The sequence below is a fragment of the Genypterus blacodes genome, unplaced genomic scaffold (assembly GCF_046128005.1).
Source record: "Genypterus blacodes isolate CSIRO-AG114 ecotype Tasmania unplaced genomic scaffold, CSIRO-AGI_Gbla_v1 ptg000022l_1, whole genome shotgun sequence".
Classification (NCBI taxonomy): Eukaryota; Metazoa; Chordata; class Actinopteri; order Ophidiiformes; family Ophidiidae; genus Genypterus; species Genypterus blacodes.
In genome coordinates this window covers 933,459-953,189 of record NW_027466835.1, presented here as the reverse complement: position 1 = coordinate 953,189, position 19,731 = coordinate 933,459, and the positions used below count along the sequence as shown (strand labels likewise).

The 19,731-nt window shown below is 46.2% G+C and overlaps 3 protein-coding genes across 3 annotated transcripts in view; 2 read left to right on the top strand and 1 right to left on the bottom strand.

The window, feature by feature from the left end:
* The window catches only part of coro7 (coronin 7), a 78,845-nt gene extending 70,101 nt beyond the window's left edge, over positions 1 to 8,744 (top strand). The window contains exons 10-28 of the mRNA XM_076143103.1: positions 3,335 to 3,389; positions 3,518 to 3,575; positions 3,665 to 3,810; positions 3,911 to 4,009; positions 4,111 to 4,215; positions 4,307 to 4,460; positions 4,589 to 4,764; positions 4,893 to 4,998; positions 5,094 to 5,180; positions 5,286 to 5,428; positions 5,532 to 5,636; positions 5,785 to 5,870; positions 6,098 to 6,239; positions 6,364 to 6,453; positions 6,615 to 6,731; positions 6,831 to 6,966; positions 7,099 to 7,190; positions 7,494 to 7,580; positions 7,773 to 8,744. Of these exons, the coding sequence (XP_075999218.1) occupies positions 3,335 to 3,389; positions 3,518 to 3,575; positions 3,665 to 3,810; positions 3,911 to 4,009; positions 4,111 to 4,215; positions 4,307 to 4,460; positions 4,589 to 4,764; positions 4,893 to 4,998; positions 5,094 to 5,180; positions 5,286 to 5,428; positions 5,532 to 5,636; positions 5,785 to 5,870; positions 6,098 to 6,239; positions 6,364 to 6,453; positions 6,615 to 6,731; positions 6,831 to 6,966; positions 7,099 to 7,190; positions 7,494 to 7,580; positions 7,773 to 7,781 (1,993 nt within the window). The 3' untranslated portion in view covers positions 7,782 to 8,744. The remainder of the gene's footprint in view (positions 1 to 3,334; positions 3,390 to 3,517; positions 3,576 to 3,664; positions 3,811 to 3,910; positions 4,010 to 4,110; positions 4,216 to 4,306; positions 4,461 to 4,588; positions 4,765 to 4,892; positions 4,999 to 5,093; positions 5,181 to 5,285; positions 5,429 to 5,531; positions 5,637 to 5,784; positions 5,871 to 6,097; positions 6,240 to 6,363; positions 6,454 to 6,614; positions 6,732 to 6,830; positions 6,967 to 7,098; positions 7,191 to 7,493; positions 7,581 to 7,772) is intronic.
* A 1,313-nt stretch (positions 8,745 to 10,057) lies between these two features.
* LOC142992574 (GTPase IMAP family member 9) lies at positions 10,058 to 11,136 on the top strand (the record flags this gene model as incomplete). The annotated part of the gene is made up of 1 exon (XM_076143057.1): positions 10,058 to 11,136. A coding segment is annotated over one exon (1,077 nt), but the record flags the coding sequence as incomplete, so codon positions are not given.
* A 117-nt stretch (positions 11,137 to 11,253) lies between these two features.
* Positions 11,254 to 15,241, bottom strand: kdelr3 (KDEL endoplasmic reticulum protein retention receptor 3). The gene is made up of 5 exons (XM_076143226.1): positions 14,847 to 15,241; positions 14,232 to 14,332; positions 13,660 to 13,818; positions 13,140 to 13,392; positions 11,254 to 12,061 (listed from the first exon to the last, which is right to left on the bottom strand). Exons 1-5 carry the CDS (start codon positions 14,935 to 14,937, stop codon positions 12,018 to 12,020), a joined length of 648 nt encoding a protein of 215 aa, XP_075999341.1. The 5' UTR covers positions 14,938 to 15,241; the 3' UTR covers positions 11,254 to 12,017.
* Between the last annotated feature and the right edge of the window lie 4,490 nt (positions 15,242 to 19,731).

Sequence of the window (19,731 nt, the reverse complement as noted above, 5' to 3'; positions counted from 1 at the left end):
GTCATATGGTCGCAGCCTGAGCTGAGATGAACCTCTGTAGTGCGACCAGGCGAGTGTTTGTCATTACGTCATATTCCTAGATGAACCCCCATTGTTCCATGTTGTTGAACTTCACCCGGCGTGACTTCAGCGTGTCATGTGAGTGTGGGAACGCCGTGCCGACCTCGTGTTCACTGGCTCTCCATCTGCGTCCAGGCTTCCAACGCTGCGTCCGTCGCTGTCTGCCGCGACCCCGAGTGACCTCTGCGACCCCGGGGGATTATCACAACACGGCCCCCCTCGCCGTCTGACGCCGAGTCGCCGCAGGGGCGACGGCAGCGGACGAGCTGCGGTCCCACAGTCGGCGGGGGAGGAAGAGAAGGGGGGAGGGGGAGGGGGGGGTGATAAAGTGGAGCATCTGAGTTCACAGGTCAGCAGATCCTTCACCTTCCTGATAGCGCTGCAGCCATCGCTCACTCCCGCTGTCTGAGGAGAGGAGGGGGTAGGGCGACGGAGACAGAGAGGAAGAAGAGATGAAGATCATTCAAACTTGTCTCGTGACTCTGAAGGTGGAGTCTGTGGGGATCGATCGTCTCCGGCGTTTGATGGACGCCCCGGGCGCTCACAGACGTGCAGGTTTCCTGTTCCAAACTGTTTGCTGTTTCCGTCCAACCAGCAGTTTGTGATCAATCTGTGAAGAAGCCTCATGTCAGCATGCATAAACCCACAACAAAGCTCATAAACTGGACCTCCAACTGTTTGATCCCTAAATCCTTCACCTTTGACCTCCTGCACCTTCTGTCAGATTCATTCTGGAGAAACAGATCAACCTGTAACCTCCACTGGCTGCTTTCAATAGCTTCAGGTATATATGGTATAGAATGCACCACTGTGTGTGTGTGTGTGTGTGTGTGTGTGTGTGTGTGTGTGTGTGTGTGTGTGTGTGTGTGTGTCTGTGTGTGTGTGTGTGTGTGTGTGTGTGTGTGTGTGTGTGAGAGAGAGTGTGATGCTATCAGTGAGCCTTCACATACCAGTGTGTTCATGGTTTTGCGTAACAGTGAATCGCGTGTGTCCATTATACGATCGAAGGACCTTTTGGTCAATAGTAACCTAGTGTTCGTCGGCCCGATCCCAGCTGCAGATACTGAAACAACTTCACACACACGCGCACACACACACACACACACACACACACACACACACACACACGAAAACGTCTGTCATCCACAGATCCATTTGGTCCTTCATTAGTCAGCTATTCCAGTGATCTGCAGTATCGCCGGCATTATCAAATAACAACACATTCTTATAACCATGATAAACTCACACACACTCTCACACACACACACACACACACACACACACAGATGCGTAATAGAGTAATAAAGCTATCGTATCTGCTCGTGCTGAAGGCAGCTGTCACAGGCAGAAGGTCATTTTGTAACTTGCGCTGGTGTGTGTGTGTGTGTGTGTGTGTGTGTGTGTGTGTGAGGGCAAGCGGTGTGAGGCGATGGCAGACGAGGAGGTGTGTCGTCTCCTCTCTGCTCTGTGTAAACTCCTGATAGGAGCAGAGTGACAGACTGAAGCCAGAGCGACTGTAGAGCATCAGGTGCTTCTGCTCAGAGACAGAGAGTGTGTGTGTGTGTGTGTGTGTGTGAGAGTGAGAGCTGTGTGTGAGAGCTCAGCATGTACAGATAGATGCACACACTCTCTCCCCTTTGAAAACATCAACTATCTGATGTCTTCTCTCTCTCTCTCTCTTTCTTCCTCTCTCTCTCGCTCTCTTTCCGACAAACAGCAACTCATGTTATAATTGTGTGTGTTTGTGTGGTTAAGCTTCTTACACACACACACACACACACACACACACGATGCACATCTACATGCTTTTCTCAACATACACACTACATGAGTTCAGGCACATGCTGTAATGTGTGTGTGTGTGTGTGTGTGTGTGTGTGTGTGTGTGCATTTACGTGCCCCCCTGTGTGGGAAAATGGGCCGGCGGTGAGGCGGAGCGTGAAGGCGACGCTACGCACAGCGGCCACTATCAGCAATAAAGCTCCACTTAGGTTTACTGTGAGAAAAGGAGCGATAAGGAAGGAGAAGAAAGTGGAGGAATAATTGAGAGAGAGAGAGAGAGAGAGAGAGAGAGAGCGCATGGTGTGCAAGGTGAATAAGAGAGTGAATGAGGAGGAAGGAGGAGTGAGAAGGTTGTGGGAATGGAGGTGTCTCTCTGTGTGTGTCAATCACTTTATGGCGGTTTGATTCGTGAGTGTTCAGATCCTCACCTTGACACACACAAAGGGGGGGGGGGGGGGAGGAGCTTCTGGTGGCTCTGTCTCTTCACAGTCAGATGGCGTTGAAGTATTTCCACTTCTGGCACGATCGCCTTCAAAAACATTTGAGCCTGGAACATTAATAACCGCCATCCACAGTCACGATCGGCATGCGGCTTGTTTTCCTTCCTCACTGTCGTTTGGATTCCAGGCTGCCGAGAGCAAAGAAATACCTCCAAAATGTGAAACCAGAGACCTGATGGAGATCTTCATCGCCATGATTTGTGATTGAAATGTATGAAAATGTACGATGGGCCGCAACCGCAACATTATGAGCTCCAGTATGTTTGTGAAGATTCTGCTTTTCCAGGCCGCTTTGGTTTTTGACTTTTAAATTCCTTAAAACAATCTTCTCTTCCTCTGTGTGTCTCACTGGCACACACACACTGCATCAAACACACACACACCCGGTGATTACACAGTCAGATATAGAGTGTTACGTCAGCGGCCTGTTGTCAGCCTCATCAGACTTGCGGCCTTTTCGTGGACGCGAGGTCGCAGTCGCACGCCGCTCGCCCACATCCTCCTCTCACTGAACCCCACAGGCTGATGTGGGTTCCATCACCCAGAGCTCCCGTCAGCCTCCTCTGCTGCGTCTGGACTGAAACAACGCAGCATCCCGACCTGAGCTCTGGGTGAAGGAAGCGAACAGACGGGCAGCAGAACTCCGTCTAATCCATGACTTCCTGTTTGGTTCTAGCTTTCCCGTTAAAAGCGCTTTCATCTCTCGATTTGCTTCCTTTGAGTGACGGGAGGAGCGGGTGTGACGTCACACTGTCCCTCAGCCGCTCAGTGTTTCCTTCACATGTTATAGGTCAGATGTAGTATGATGTAATTGTGTCTGTTGAAATCTTCAGCAAACCGTTTTTGAGTTTGTTGTCGTTTCCAATACTGGGCCTCTTGCTCCCTCTAGTGGTGCCTCAGTGAAACTTCCTGCGGCGTATTAAAGTGATATGTAATAAGTGTAGATTATAATCCTTCTTCTTCTTCTTCTTCTGTTGTTTTTGCCCCCTCAGGATCCTGATCCCTCTGTTTGATGCTGACACTGGTCTGCTCATACTGGCTGGCCTGGTGAGACACGAGCACGTTTGATGACTTTGATCCAAACCTTCATCTCTGTCAAACTATGTGCCTGAGTCTAAGCATGTCGTATCATTATGATGATGATGATGATGATGATGATGTCCCCTCCTGCACAGGGAGACACGGGACTCGACGGCTTTGAAGTCAACACCTATGAGCCCTTCCTGTCTCAAGGTGAGTCTTCATCACTGCAGCTCCTCTGTGAGCTCGTCCTCTCTTCCTGACACACACACACACGTTCTGGCTGTGTTTCCTCTCTGCAGGGAGCCACTGTTTGATGGACTCCCCCACGCGAGGGGTCGCCATGGTGCCCAAGCTGGCACTGGACATGATGTCGTGCGAAGTGATGCGTGTCCTCCAGCTGACAGACAGCTGCATCGTGCCCATCAGCTACCAGGTCCCTCGCAAGGTGGGAGAGCGGCGTGACGCGATCACAGTACACACGCAGGGTCCTTTCACACATGCATGTTTATCACTGTGTGTGTGTTTGTGTGTGTGTGGTCTCCCAGCGTACAGGCCAGGAGTTCCATGAGGACCTTTACCCAGACACGGCGGGCACAGACGCAGCCATGTCTGCTGAGGAGTGGTGGGCGGGAGGGAACAAGCAGGTAAAAGCTCCACGCCGCCTCGCCTACATCACCAGCCTACATCACCACCAAGCTTTCATACTGAGCGACTCCTCCCACCGCGTCTCTCCATCTGTCCCCAGGTGGAGAAAGTCAACCTGAACCCCGACAAACTGTCCAAACCAAGCGCTCCGGTAGCAGCTCGGCCCCCTGCAAAGAAGGAACCGACCAGCGCGGCGAGCAAGGAGGTGATTCACACGCTTAATATGTAGAGAAAGACATGCGATAAGTACAACATGAATAAAAAGTGACAAACAGCTCCTCCGTCTTGATGTCCAGGATGCAGCGCGTCACGGCTCCGCCTCCAGCAGCCCTCTCACCACGCCCAGCAGCAGCGCCGCGCCCTCCCGCTCCCCCTCCTCCACCTCTGGACTCTCCTCAGGCTTCCTGCCCAGCCCCAGCCAGACCACCAAGGCTTTCCAGAGCTTGATGGGTACAGACGCACACTGACACCCACTCACACACACACACACACACACACACACACCCACACACACACACACACACATTTACACACCAATTCTCCATCATTTCCTTGCTTCCTGGTTCGTCTCCTCGCAGGGCCGACCTCTAAATTCCGTCACATCCAGGGTGCAGTGAAGCACCGTGACACACACTTCACCAACCTGCGGAGCCTCAACCTCACCACGCCGGGCGAGTGTGACGGCTTCTGTGCCAACCGCCATCTTGTAGCCGTGCCTCTCTCCATCCCCGGCGGCCAGATTGCCGTCCTAGAGGTACGAAAGACTGAACGATGGGACAGATTCAACAAAACTGTAGCTGCTCTGCTCGGGTTGTTTTTGCAAAATGAGACCACAGCATCTTTGGTGTTTGTGTGGGTGTGTGTTTGTGTGTGGGTGTCCAGCTCTCTAAGCCTTGCAAGCTGGCAGACACCCTGCCCACCATCCAGAATTCAGTTAACGTGGCAGACTTGTGCTGGGACCCCTTTGACACACACCGGCTGGCTGTGGGTAAGTGGAGGCTTGTGTGTGCGTGTGTGTGTGTGTGTGAGTGGCTGTATCCTGTTTGTTGATGATACACTCGTCTTCCTCTCTGTCCGTACCAGCCGGTGACGATGCTAAGATCAGAGTGTGGCAGGTACCGGAAGGAGGACTGACCGAGACCGTGACTGAGCCGGAACTCATCCTGCAGGGTAGGATGGACTCAAGTGGACTCATATAAAGCTTCATTTAGAACCAGGATGAAGATGAGGATGATGGCGGTCAGGTAGAGTAACAGCTGCTCTGATGCTTCACAGGTCACACAGAGAAGATTTACTCCATTAAGTTCCACCCTCTGGCCAGCGGGCTGCTCGTCTCTTCATCGTACGACTTCACCATCAGGCTGTGGGACCTGGAGAGCGGAGAACAGGTCAACCTCCTCACCGGACACCAGGACCAAGTGAGTGTTTCAAGATCCTCCTCACGCCACACGCCGGAGTGAAGACATTAAACATTCACTACATACACACACGCGTCTCCTTCTTGTGTTGCGATGCGTTCAGGTGTTCGGCCTGGCCTGGAGCCCAGACGGTAAGCTGCTGGCCACCGTGTGCAAAGACGGAAAGGTTCGCATCTATGACCCACGCAAGTCCACAGCTCCTGTGCAGGTACGTACACACAAACACACACACACACACACACACACCACCACAGACCTGTTGTTCCAATCCACACTGAGCATGAAGCATCAATCCACCTCATCGCTGAAACTGATTTAGATTCAGTTTTGTCCTGTTGTTTACTCTCTTTTTGTAGGAGGGCCGAGGTCCTGAGGGCCACAGAGGAGCCCGGTTGATTTGGGTGTGTGGGGGGAAGTACCTGCTGGTGTCCGGATTTGACAGGTAACAACAGATTAACGTCTATTTAAGTGTCAGAGAGCATGCAAATGTTTTTTTTCAATTTTATTTTATTTTATTTTATTTTATTTTATTTTATTTTATTTTATTTTATTTTATTTTATTTTATTTTATTTTATTTGTACAAATTGCACCATCAAATACAATCGTTCGATGTTGTCACGGTAACTGCTGCTTCACCCCTGATCCTCCTTCCTCTGCTCCTTCTGTAGTCGCGGCGAGAGAGGCCTCTACCTGTACCCCGTCGACTCCTTGTCCTCCGGGGCCGTGGCCACCTCCATGTTGGACACCTCCCCCTCCACGCTCATCCCCTTGTACGACCCCGACACCAGCGTGGTCATCCTCGCCGGAAAGGTCCAACAAAGTCGCCAAATAAGAGCTTTGACTGATCCTAGACCTCAGCGACCCGTCTAACCTGTGTGTGTGTGTGTGTGTGTGTGTGTGTGTGTGTGTGTGTGTGTGTGTATGTGTGTCACAGGGCGACACCCGTGTGCACATCTTTGAGATCGTCCCTGAGGCTCCGTTCTTCCTTGAGTGCAGCAGCTTTCACTCTCCTGAGCCTCATAAGGTACCGAGCTCATCACACATTTGTGTTTTTCATGAATCATATGTCGTCAAATGCCTTCAATCATCATGAGCTGCTTGATTTTGAGTGTGTGCGCGGTGAAGCAAGTGAGAGAGCTTCATCTGTGCCGGATCACCTCTCACTCCTGTGGGTCCCGTGTGCAGGGTTTGACCTTCCTGCCCAAGACTGAGTGTAACGTGCAGGATGTGGAGGTCGCTACAGGACTGATGCTCACCAAAACGACCATCGAGCCTGTGGCCTTCAGAGTGCCCAGGGTTAAGGTGAGACAATGGCGCCAGCTAGTGGACACGTGGGGACACTGCGTTTCCATTGGGGCTCCTTCACCCACCTCCCTCTGTGTGTCTGTTCTGGGTCTCCAGAAAGAGTTCTTCCAGGATGACGTGTACCCGGACACAGCGGTGTTGTGGGAGCCGGCGCTGACCGCCTCTGCCTGGCTCGCCGGCATGAACAGCAAACACAGGAAGATGAGCCTGAAGCCTAAAGACATGACGCCAGGTACGCAGGCTGCAGCGGAGAGCACAGACGGGCCAAACACAATGCGGCCGTGTGATTGATAACACCACTGTTTTGTGTGTGTGTGTGTGTGTGTGTGTGTGTGTGTGTGTGTGCGCGCGTGTGTCTTCACAGTGAGCGAGGCCCCCAAAGAGGCTCCAGTTCGGAAATACTTGCCTTCCTCTGTTTACCTGGAAGAGAAGACTGATGAACAGAAGAAGGAGGAGGTGAGCTCAAACACTGCGGTCTCTTATGTTTATATTTATATACATATTTATATATACATATCTCACTTAGTGTACAATGTCATACAGCACATATAGATTATACATATAGGCTCCATTTGTTTCTCTATATCAGTGTTTCAACCATCAAAATCCTTGTCAAATCAAAGTAGTTCTGACTCTGGTTGTGTGTGTGTGTGTGTGTGTGTGTGTGTGTGTGTGTGTGTGTGTGTGTGTGTGTGTGTGTGTGTGTGTGTGTGTGTGTGTGTGCGTGTGCGTGCGTGCGTGTGTGTGTGTGTGTCCCAGCTGCTGAGTGCCATGGTGGCCAAGCTGGGGAACATGGACGACCCGCTCCCTCAGGACTCCTTCGAGGGCGTTGATGAAGACGAGTGGGTGAGTGACTGTGACGAAGGGCTTGAAGCTCTTTCCTCCTGTTTGGATGTTAAGTTATTATTTTGTAGCTCAAAGTCTCCAGCCTGCAGCTTAAGGAAAGGTTTCCTTATCCACAGATGTCAGAAATAACAAACTTCACATTTTCTGAACTCTTCTTCTTCTTTGTCTCTTCACCTCCTCATTGTCTTCCAGGATGACTAGAGGAGGCGTGTCCTCACATTCAGGTTAAACATGGTGCCAACGCAAAAAAGGGAAAAGAGAAAAGGAACCAGCTCAAGTCTTACGTCGCCACGCTGTCATGCAACAGCGCCACCCAGCTGTCGTCTGAGGAACATCAGCTATCTTAACCTTTAACACAATGTGGAGCTCCCATCAATATAGGAGGAGTCTGTCAGTATGAATCATGTTGTAAATGTAGTCGATGTTCATCATATTGGACTGCATGCAGTTAGAAATCAAAGTGGAATGTTTTCAGTGTGAGAATTCACAAGTGTTCAATCACAATCACTCTGAGAAAAGTCTGATTTAGCCGATTTAGACAAACAAATGATGCACAATCTCGCTAGTCAAAATTTGAAGCTCTTAGTAACTTAGTACCTTAGGTTTTTGGTTAGATTCTCTGGCGGAGGTTAAGTGGATAGGCTGCACAATCTGAGCAAAGGTGAACGATCAAGCTGCTCCCTCTTATCCTACCGAACCCACATCTGCCAAAGGCTCCTCTGCCGCCAAATCGGATCTTAATGATCTTCTAGACATCAGGCCTGAAAGGACAGGGAGTAGCGACCCTGACACAGACTCTGAGTATTTTGTTATGTATTATTTGTTATCATGTCTTCCCATGTGGTGAAAAGAAACGGTGTGTACCTGGGCTTGGATTGTACGATATTTAGAGGAGATGGCTAACAGAGTGTGTGTATCTCAGTTGGATGAGCCTTGCTCGTCTGTAGTACTGTCATCCACACATTCTAATCCAGATTATAAAGCAGAGGGACCGAAGGTTTGTTCTAAATACTCTGGATAGGTGTTTTGTTAAGAAGTGATACGGATTGCTTGGGTTAGTTTGATATCTAACTATCTAACTAAATGTTTTTATACCTTCATGATTCCTATGTGACTGCTTGCAGCTCGTCCTTGGCTGACATAATAAAATGGAATTAAACACCAGTACATGTGTCAACTGTCTTTGATTGTACGCACCCCATTGTATAAATTAGATCATGCTCAGGTCGTTCTCTGTGTTCTCTGTTGCTTTGGGGTCTTTCATGGAAAAGCGAAATGCTTCTCAATCTTGACTATGTGGGTCAATAGCCACTGGGTGGTCCTTTCCCTGAGGTCAAGCTTCTCAACCATCCGGTCTGGAGCATGGTCAAAGTATGGGAAGTCTCACATTTGTATATTGCACGTTAAATCATAATTTTGGCGGATTAATGATGAATATGTGAGGATTTGGGGATTCCTGCAGGCTTGTGTCGTCCCTTTTAATTATTGTTTTTATCAATACTGCACATAACTCGCTTGCAAAACGGAAGCACGTCATAGATGGTGAGCTCATGGTAACTGTCGACAGTGGGTTTGTTTTTGTTTTTTACCTGTGAGCCTTCTGCGGTTTGGCTGAAGTGGTGTGAAAATTAGGAGGACTCGATCGCTGCGAATATTTAGGAAAACGCATTTACATGCAAGAAGCTGTCTGTGTTTCACGTCTCCGATCAGTCGCCAAGTTTCTCCATAGAGAGGATGGCATCATCCGACTGTGGTAGGTCACCTGAAGGTATCATCATTCGTTATTAAACTACATCGCGGCATTGTACAGTAGAAAAATATAACTGAAGATATGCTGCTATTCTGCTAGCACAAGAGAGAGGACTTAGAATGTGGAAACGGCAAAAATAACTATTTATAAAATCAATGAATGAATAAAGAAAGTAAAATAAATTATCTTTAATATATTCACCTTTGGATAACAATGCATGGTATCCAAGGCAAAACTGAAGTCAGTAAATTCACCTCCTACGTCTTTGAGGTGCTTGTACTGCTGTGTTTTGGATGAAGGTTGCAATCCTCTACACTAGATTGAATGGGGAATATATGTACGGTGGCCGAGAGAACTCATCATACGCAACATTAGAAAACGAACACCACACGTTCATCAATTTGACGACGCGCGCGCTATGACAACAAAATATAACAAAACAGCTGCAAATGCAATTTCAACAAAAATATTAATAAACTATGAAACTCCTTTATGTCAGTGTTGTTTTTGCTCAATGGCACAATAACCCTTTGATGTTTGTCACAGAAATTTGATCCAACAGCCCTGAAAGCATGAAATAAAACCAGAATCCGATTATTATTTTAGTTTTTTTTATCCATTTCTGACTTTTTCAGTTCGTCAGTATTTCTCTCAACACAAAATTTGTTTTCTTTTGTGCAACTACTTCTTTACTTCTTCCAAAAATGTTGCTAATACCAAATAATGTGTGTTGTATGCTGCAGCCTGTGATCCATCTCCTCACACACTGGAGCCCAGCAATGATCCCCTCAGGATTATTCTGGTGGGGCGGACAGGGACAGGAAGAAGCTCCTCGGCCAACACCATCCTGGGCAGGGTTGACTTCCATGTTGATGCCTCACCCTGCTCCGTCACCACACTCTGCCAGAGACAGACCGGGACCGTGGATGGCCAGACGGTCACTTTGATTGACACACCTGGGTTTTTCCACACCTCTCTCTCTCCTCAGGAGGTGATGGCAGAGGTGGGACGTTGTATCGGACTGTCTTCTCCCGGACCCCATGCCTTCTTGGTGACCGTGCAGCTCGGCAGGTTCACCCAGGAGGAGAAGGATGCCTTGGAGTGGATCAAGGTTATGTTTGGGTCTAGTGCCACCAGGTTTACCGTGGTGGTTTTCACTTTTGGGGACCGGCTGCAGCACAAAAGCATTGAGGAGTTCCTTGAGGAGAGCAATGAGTTGTTGGAATTTGTCAGCAGCTGCCTTGGGGGATGTCATGTTTTGAATAATAGTGAAAATTGTAGTGCCCAGGACAAAACAGAGCGCCCCCACCAGGTTGTGGAACTTCTGGAGAAAGTTAACAAGATGGTGGCAGAGAATAGAGGCAGTTGCTATAGTGATGCAATGTTCATGGAGGCAAAGAGGGCCATCAGAGAGGCACAGGAGAATATTTTGGGAAATAGAAGAAATAAGACTGTGTCCTTTTGGGAGGAGGTTGAGAAGGAAAAGAGCAAAGGACTGACATTAGAGAGGAGAACAAGGGATGAGGAGGAGAGAAGGGAGGAAGAGGCTGCCAGGAAAAGAGAGGAAAGGCTTTTCTGGTCTGAGCTAGTGACTGCACTTGGGAGGGGGGCTGCAGAGGGGGCAGGAATTCAGGGGAAGGATAAAGGGGAAGGGAAGACTGTGAGCAAGATGAAAATGGTGGAGAAAGCGGCAGCCTTGGCAACCTCGCCGCTGTCAATCAGAACGGCTACTAAAGCGGTGGGTGGGGCTATGAGAGAAGGAAGTAAAGTTTTACACAAGTACCATAAAACTTTTTTTCCTTGATCTGACCTGAGCCTGTGTGTGTACCAGCACTACTACACACACAAATGAGAATGTGTGTGTCTACATCCGTGTAATTCTATTACATAGGTAAACAAACTGAAACGTCAATGGAAAGGAGGTGAAGGATGGAACAATTGTTTTACTGTTTCTTTACAGCAGTCGTTGCTCAATCTTTGGCTTCATTTATGACTTAAGAAAATATTTAGCCCTTTTTGTTCCCGTAGAAGAAAATACATAGAAATAGAACAGATAGTGGAATACAAAAAAGTCAAAGTTACATACTTGGCATCCAGAAATATTTTTGAAAGCTTTACAGTAAGATATCCAGGGAGTGTCTAAACATTAAGACTGAGGAGGAAGACTGGTTACTGGTAAGGAAGAGTACACATTAACAGACGCTTTTATATTGGTCATAACTGTAAATCCTTGGGGAAATCCCATCCTTGTCAAATAAAACATGATGCTGACGTGTATAAAATCCTGACGTGTAACTTTGCACTTGAGACTACCTGAGCGCTGTAAAATGAATATTCATGTGGCTACAACACGAGAAACGGGAAAGTAATGGCAGATGAAAACAGTACCTTAATATGTCAGACGCCTGAATTTAAGTTCTACATGGAGAGAATAAAACCTTGTAATGTCTGATTGATACAATACAAGGTTTATGAACACAACAAGTACGTACACAAATGCAAAAAAAAATACATTCACACTCACCCAGACCAATCAAGACATAATTTCTATTGGCACGCTCAGTTTAGGTCGACTTAGTGATGCCAGACCCTCGATCCCATAGCTAAATACAGTTGAAGGGAAATATTTGTGTTCAATTGCTGAATTGTAGCAGGCACAGGATGGTAGCCGTGTGGCACAGAGAGTTTTAAACTGGCATAGGCAAGCTCATCTTCCCACTTCCTCGAAGCACTGCGGACAGAAAGGAGAACAAACACAAACCAGGCATGAGTAGAGTCTTAGTTATAGCAACACACACAAAGTTCTTCCCCTGTCTCTGTTTAGCAAGTCAACTAAGAGCAAACAGTATTGCCATTGACTAAATCCTTCTCACTACTTCCTGGTGACGGGAACGTCCTCAACCGGATTAACTGGGTGCAAGTTACACATCTCACTTTGAACCTCCCTCTTTATGGTATTCATTTCAGTGGAATAAATGTTTGTATCTTAATGACAAAACACAAATTGAACAGCTCACAGATCGCATGGTTACCCAATGGGGTTTTTAATGTTACGTAAATTAAATGAATTAAAATGAATTGTTGGAAGCATTTATCATATAATGTTTAAATTTGCTTTAAAAATAAATACATTCTTCTACCGTGTAATTTATTATCTATCAATAATGCACACTAATTTCCTACACTTCTTTTGTTTTAATTATTTGTTTTGTGTTTCTGTCGTCTGTGAGCTACACACTGCATAATGTACCTACCTACCTACCTACCTGCATAAAGTACCTACCTATCTACCTACCTACCTGCATAAAGTACCTACCTACCTACCTATCTACCTACCTACCTGCATAAAGTACCTACCTACCTACCTACCTACCTACCTACCTATCTGCATAAAGTACCTACCTAAGTACCTACCTACCTACCTACCTGCCTGCCTGCCTACCTACCCAACCTACCTACCTATCTACCTACCTACCTGCATAAAGTACCTACCTACCTACCTACCTACCTACCTGCCTACATAAAGTACCTACCTACCTACCTACCTACCTACCTACCTGCCTACATAAAGTACCTTCCTACCTACCTACCTACCTATCTGCATAAAGTACCTACCTACCTACCTACCTACCCACCCACCCACCTACCTACCTACCTACCTACCTACCTACCTGTCTTATTACCTGTGTTTCTTCTCTTTCAGCTCATTATACGATGTCACTTTTGTGTAGGACTACATAAACAGAGCTCTGTGATGTTGTGACAGCTTTATTCAAACTAATCAACTTCATCAAGTTCTCCTTACTCACCCCTTGTGAAGTAAAGGTAGAAGAAATCGCAGTAGAAAATGGTCTGGACAACGCCTGACACTACGGCAATCTGGTCGAAGAAGCCCTCGATATGGTAACGCCACACCCAGTTAGCCAGGTAGAGGGCTCGGTAGAGACCCAGGAAGAACAGATAATGGGTGGTGATGGACTCTGCCTCGCCAGTCTTGGTAATCATAAAAAGTTGTGGCATTATGGCCACTGCTTCCAGGAAGATGGAGAAGGTCCACAGGATCTGGGTGGAGACAAAAAATGTATAGGGTTCATGCAATCTATATCAGAGCAGGAGTTTCAGAGTCTTCAAAGAGCGCAAACCATTATAATAATAACAAATCTTTGAACACTGAGTAATCAAATGTCCCCAATTTAATCTCACCATGGATTTTACACTTCAAATTCTTCATATTAATCTTGATCTGATCGACTTGGTGAGTATCACAAGTTGACAGCATCCCATTTTGTATCACACATGCGACTGACTGATGGTTTTGTTTTCTTTTACCTCCAGTGGGGTGAAGGCATAGTGCTCGAGGAAGGATAGCCCAATGACAGGGACCAACAGGAACTCCACACGAAATGTGTCATTCTCAGAGTTGAAGGTGTTCTTAAAGCGCATGTAGATCAGATAAACTGTAGCGTAGGACAGAGCCAGGAACACCACCTGAGAACAGAGCAGACAGAGAATAAGGACAGAGCTGATAAAAACAAATATTGGCTGATGACGGTAAACAGTGAAACGCTCAGCCGGCGTCCGCTTTTTACACTATGTGGTCACTTTATCTGGCACACATGCAGTCTAGTACAACAGTCTTTCAATAAAGCCTCGACACTGTTAGAATGCTGTTGATTCATCTCTGAGATCATTTTGATTCTCTACTGTTTGGTGCTGTTGTACCAAGTTACATTAGTAAGAGGAGTTTCTAATATTCTGAGCTCTGTCTGCATGTAAACTGGAGTGGACAAAGTAAAGACATTAATGCTGTGACCCCTGATCTTAAAGCTGTGTTGTGGGAATAGATTAGGGGGGGGAAAGTCCTGTATATACTGTATGTGTGTGTGTCCACATCTACACACCTTCATGATGGAGTTGTAGGCAGAAATGAAGACAGTAAAGAGGTCCAGGTATCTTGTTGTAAACACAAGTGCAAACAGCACCTGAGACTTCCCAGAGATGCCTAAAGAGGGAAAGAGTGAGAAATGGGGTGTAAACATGAGCTAATGGGGGACGCTTCGTGGTCGAGGATTGCAAATCTTATGTTTCCTTTTACAAGAGCACCCAGGCAGCAGGCACCAGGGAAAGTTAATTTGTTAGTTTCATACATGCATGCTGAGTATTCTGTGTATCCAGAGTGCAGCAGCTGAGAACAGACTGCTTTGTTAGAACGTCACTTTGCCACGTAGCTCACACTCGGTCAGAGCCACTTAGCATCGGGCACTTCATGTGTACTTAGAAGACTGATGTCCAAAACCAAACTTTGCCTGTGTTTGTGTATGACCTTGGGTAAAAACTCTGCATCAGTTCTTTAGTCTGTAATAACAAGCATACAGCGACATACATTCAAAGTGTGTGCATTACACTAGCAGCAGCATACAGATAACACAAAGTGCATATGCATTAAGACTACGATCAAACACACTAGAACGAAAACGTGAAACTGTCAGAGAATCACAGACAGTGTGTCAGCCTACCAGCACAGGATTTGGACCTCCATATCTTCGCAAACAGGATAACGATAGCCACAACATGTGACACGTCACCGGCCAGACGAAATACGTTCATTGTATCTACAATGATCTGCAACAATACAACCTGAAACAAACAAAAAACGTTGAACGCCGCAGTACAGGACAGAGCCGAGTGCGCTCCGGAGGCGCAATGAAGGGGAAATAAATTAAAAAAACAGGAAGCCAGCTAAGCTACAGTAGGATCTCTCTAATGTCTCGCCCTGTTTCCTTATATTGATACACGAAACGATAATGCAATTCTCAATGATTCCGGCTGCAGCGTCCGATGACGAAAAAGTTCCTTTGGAGGAGGTGACGTGGCTGACAGCTCAGAGTAACCCTCCGTCAAGTGAGACAAGTTAAAGATTGAAATAACTTCCGGTAAGGATTTCCAATGTAAAACTACTGAGTATGTTAATCAATCAGTATAGACAGGTCTTAAATTACTCGCTACTTATATCGCGACTTATATCGTCTGTCTGTCTGCTCGTGAGAAGTGAAGGAGACGAGCAGCGGACCTACTCTGACTCAAAACGGGCCTGTGGCTTTTCAAACTGTGAAATTGCAGCGCCCACGTTAACAGAAGCGGAGAGACGACATCCTGTGTGAATACAAAACAAGCTGTGGTCATAAGGCGTGGAAATTAGATAAATAAGAAAGTGTGGTCATGACTTAATAATGCTGTTTGAGCGCAGTGTGGATTCAGGGTCCTGGATGCACCTGATCCTGATGCAGGTAGTCAGATGCTCTTCCATGTTGCAATGACACAGAAGTGTGGGGTCGTCTGACTCAGAAAACACATGACCATCGAGCCTTTGAGCTTTGATCTTACATTTAAGGTGGCTTCTGCTTAAAGTATACAAAAGGACTCCTGACTGATTCTCTACATCATTTCTAGTTCATGTCCATAGTGTCCATCATGTCCTGCCGTGTCTGTCCTATCAGCAGTGTCTGATGATATGGTTCATTTCGTGCAAGACTCCAGAAACAACATTGCTTAAAAGAATTCATTTTTGCATTATAAATCAAGGCCACATGTTGTGTTTATGAATGTAGGGAGGAAGGATGTCTCCTCTCCTCTTCCATACATATCAATCCAATCTGCATAACTTTTAAAAATGCCAGAGCACAGAGCAAAGATGCATCATTCTGCCTCACACCATATTTGACTTGAATAAAATGTGGCTCTTTTGATATCCAGACATGGTTCTGTGCTCTGATGAAAAGCCCAGAGGCAGCAAAGGCAAAATGATTTCAAAAATTGCAATTCTGAATCCATAAAGTCACAGTGAGATTTGTCATAGAGTATTAGGGTTCAGCACCAGCTGAGAGCTCCATCCTCATGCTCTGGACCCTGTGTACGACCTTGAACTGGATGAGAAGCTGGAAGCTGTGTGTCTGTTTGAACCGCCCAAATATCCACTTTAAACAAATGCCCTCTCAGGAGACACAAAAGACAAACATTTCACAGTCGTGTGTTTCTCTGTGAACGCATGTGGTGTTTTCGCCACCAGTCACACGCTCAGCATGATGCCAGAGTAAACAGTGCTCCCAACACCAAACACAGACGGACCGAGTGTTGGAATTAATTAACCGTTTTCAGACAGGAAATAAAGGCTGAGCATGAACATTTTTTTCCAAATGACTGATGAAAGATGATCAATTGGTGCGATTTGATCTTGATCCAGGATCTGATCTAAAGTATGTGCTTAGACAAACAAACAGGACTAGAAACATGCATCAACCACTGATGTGTAGCTGTGAGGATGCTGATTCTTTAATAGCAACGGAGCAAAGATGTGTTTATTGCTGTTGTAAGTGACACAATGCAGGTTTTCCCCCCGGAGGAGCATTCAGTCATCAGCTGCCCGGGTCACACAGATAGTGAAGCTGTCAGCCCACTCGCATCGTCCTCCATGATGAATGAGCTCCTGAAGGCATCGTGGGGAGGATCAGTGCAGACTGGGAAGGCCGTCCCAGGAGAGTGCAAAGGTGAGAGCTAGAAAGTAAATCTTCATTTTCTGTTTTAGTTTTAGTGACAGTGAAGTTATTTATCTTAGTTGAAGAATATGCGATCAAATATAAATCTCTGTAGAACCGATCGGACATGAGAGACGATGGTTCACCCTGTGTGCTGCCTTTAATATAAAGTTAAATTTATAGTTAAATAAGTTAAAGTTATAACATCAAAAACGTTTATTTAGTGCACTTCAGTTTATGCTAATGGCGCCCTCTGCTGACGAGGCGGGGTAACGTTCCTGCGAGTCAATCAACGTCACACTGAGCAGAGGTCCAATCAGCCAGAACAATTAAAAGCACCTGTGTGGTGGAGCTCTGATGAAAGGAAGAAGAGTTGTGCATGTTGCTGCTGAACGCTATTTTGAAACGCTTCTGCCTTGGAGAGTATTTGTTTGTAAGTAAGCTGATGAGTGATATGTTATTTCAGAGTGTTTGATGTGGAATTACGCCTCAGTTTAACACCAAAAATGGATGAGAAGAGAGAATCACAGAGGCTTCATTTCATAACTTTGCTTCCCAGAATTTGATATTTGATCTGCTCTTTTGCAGCATTTAATCCAGTACTATCCACATATAATTACTCTCAGGTCCTATCTAAATCATCCAGGTCATTGGAAATGGAACAATTAGTATTGAAGACACATCACCACTCCCATAAAAGTCGCACCATTTACCAGACTTCTGTATTTTCACAAGGAGCATATTGAACAGCAGACGAGAGCGCAGAGTGTAACTAATGTAAATCCTCCCAGGTACAGAGGAAGCCGAGCCAGCAGATGGACGTGTCCAGGTGGAGGGACGGAAGGAAAACACAAGATGACAGATGAGCAGCAGCAACAGGTAAGAAGCAGGGGCAGCAGATTGAGCAGCAACACACAGGGGGATGATACTCACAGGAGCCGACAGGAAACGTGTGTGTGATGATGCAGAATGTAGACTTTATCAATACGTTACGTGTCGAGTTCTGAAGTCATTTTTAAATGCAACTTCTGCTGATATCATTTCCGAGCATCATGTCTCATTCCTGCATGCAAACACAGATTCCTCATTTGTTTGCAGGGTTCCTACTTCCTGTCTTGTTGATACTGACACCAGAAAACCTCAAATCTACAAATACAATATCTACTAAATGAATAAACTCACTATCAACTGTCACAACCACAATTTTCCATTCTAAACTCTAAAAGCATTTCCATAGAACAGGATGGAGCTTATGAATCCGGCTGTGGTCTGCATTTGGTTGGTGATCTTTCTGAGCTTCACGTGTCAAATGTCAGCAGATTAATGGTAAACACAGATGTGCAATCGGATTTCACTTTGACATCACAACGCGTTTACTGGAATTGCTTGTTTGAGAAGGAAGGAGTCGTTAAGTCAGTCAAATAAATGAGTCCCACAGTGATCCTCCATAATATGGATTTGCTTTTATTTACAACAGCATTAATGCCATAAAACTCGATTCTACTTTATTACTGGAATATCCAAAGTAAACTAAAAGCTCTGTGTTCAGCAAGTTTGTGTTGTGTTTGGAAGGCAACATCTCTGCAGCTGCAACATCACAATACTATTTTTCTTCTCCTATTTGTGTCCAAACTAACTCATTAATTACACTGCGCCTGCCTGACCTCCTTTTCATTACACTACTGCTACCATCCGTCAATGTTTCACTTTAAATCAGAAGGGAAATTCTGCACAGACTTCTGAGATAAGATGCCATCCGTGTGACTGCGTCGGTCCTTGAAGCAGCAGGGGGGGGGGGGGGGAATTTTAGCATAACCAGAGAAATACTTTACTTTCCATCTGGGTCCTAGTGTTTTGACGGGATAATGTTTCCTCCTCCAAACGTCTCGGTGCAGGTGCAGAGGATAAACAACACAGGACGCTGAGTAAGAGCAGTGTGCAGGGTTGTGTTGGATGTATTGTTTGAAGCCGTTTTGATGATATAATCAATCAAATTTAGTCATTGATGCTGAAAAATGCATTTTATAATAACAGCAATTCTACCACGTTTAAGCAATCGCCATTTGAGGAAGTTGTGGTGATGAAGGTGTCATGTCTTCCCAATCCCGTTCCCTCTCTTGTCTGTCACATGCCATCCATCATCCAATCACTTCCCCCCTGAGTTCCCATCTCCACACACACCTGATCCCCATTCCCTCATTTCCCATTAGCCACCTCAATACACACACCAGCCTGTTTTCCTTCCCTCTTTGCCAGCTCGTCGTTTCCCGGTGTGAGTTCCCTGTTGTTCATGTTTGTCTTTGACCCTCACAAGTAAATCTTGTAATTTACCTCCCCCTTCTGGTGAGAAAATACAACAGCAATCAATTAGAAACTGCCCTGCAATAGAAACAGGGGGAAATCAAAACAGTGCAGAAATGCAACAATAAGCACAATCACACAGTCTGAAATTGAAATCACATTTATTGTTTGTTCAGGAGCTGATTCACTTAAAACTTAACTGTTTGTGTACAGTACAGTATCTCTTAACTGCATCTTTTTCTTCGTCATCATCGTCATCATCTTCACCTCACTGCTTTTTTTTTTTTTTTCCATACACGCACACACACGCATCCACGCGCACACACACACACACAGACACGCGCACAACATACAAAACGGCCGGCGGTCACGCCAGCCGAGGCTTAGAAACGCATTCAGGTCATCTTAAAAGGAAAGTCTGCTGCACCAGCCTCTCATTCACGTCTCACACAGTGATGCAGTCACGCACACCAGTGAGCGGCTACAGCATCCTGCTCTGTGCCTCAGTGAATGCAGAGAGAGGATCATATCTCACCGTGCAAAGTGGTCCCCTTTAAGGCCTGGTTTG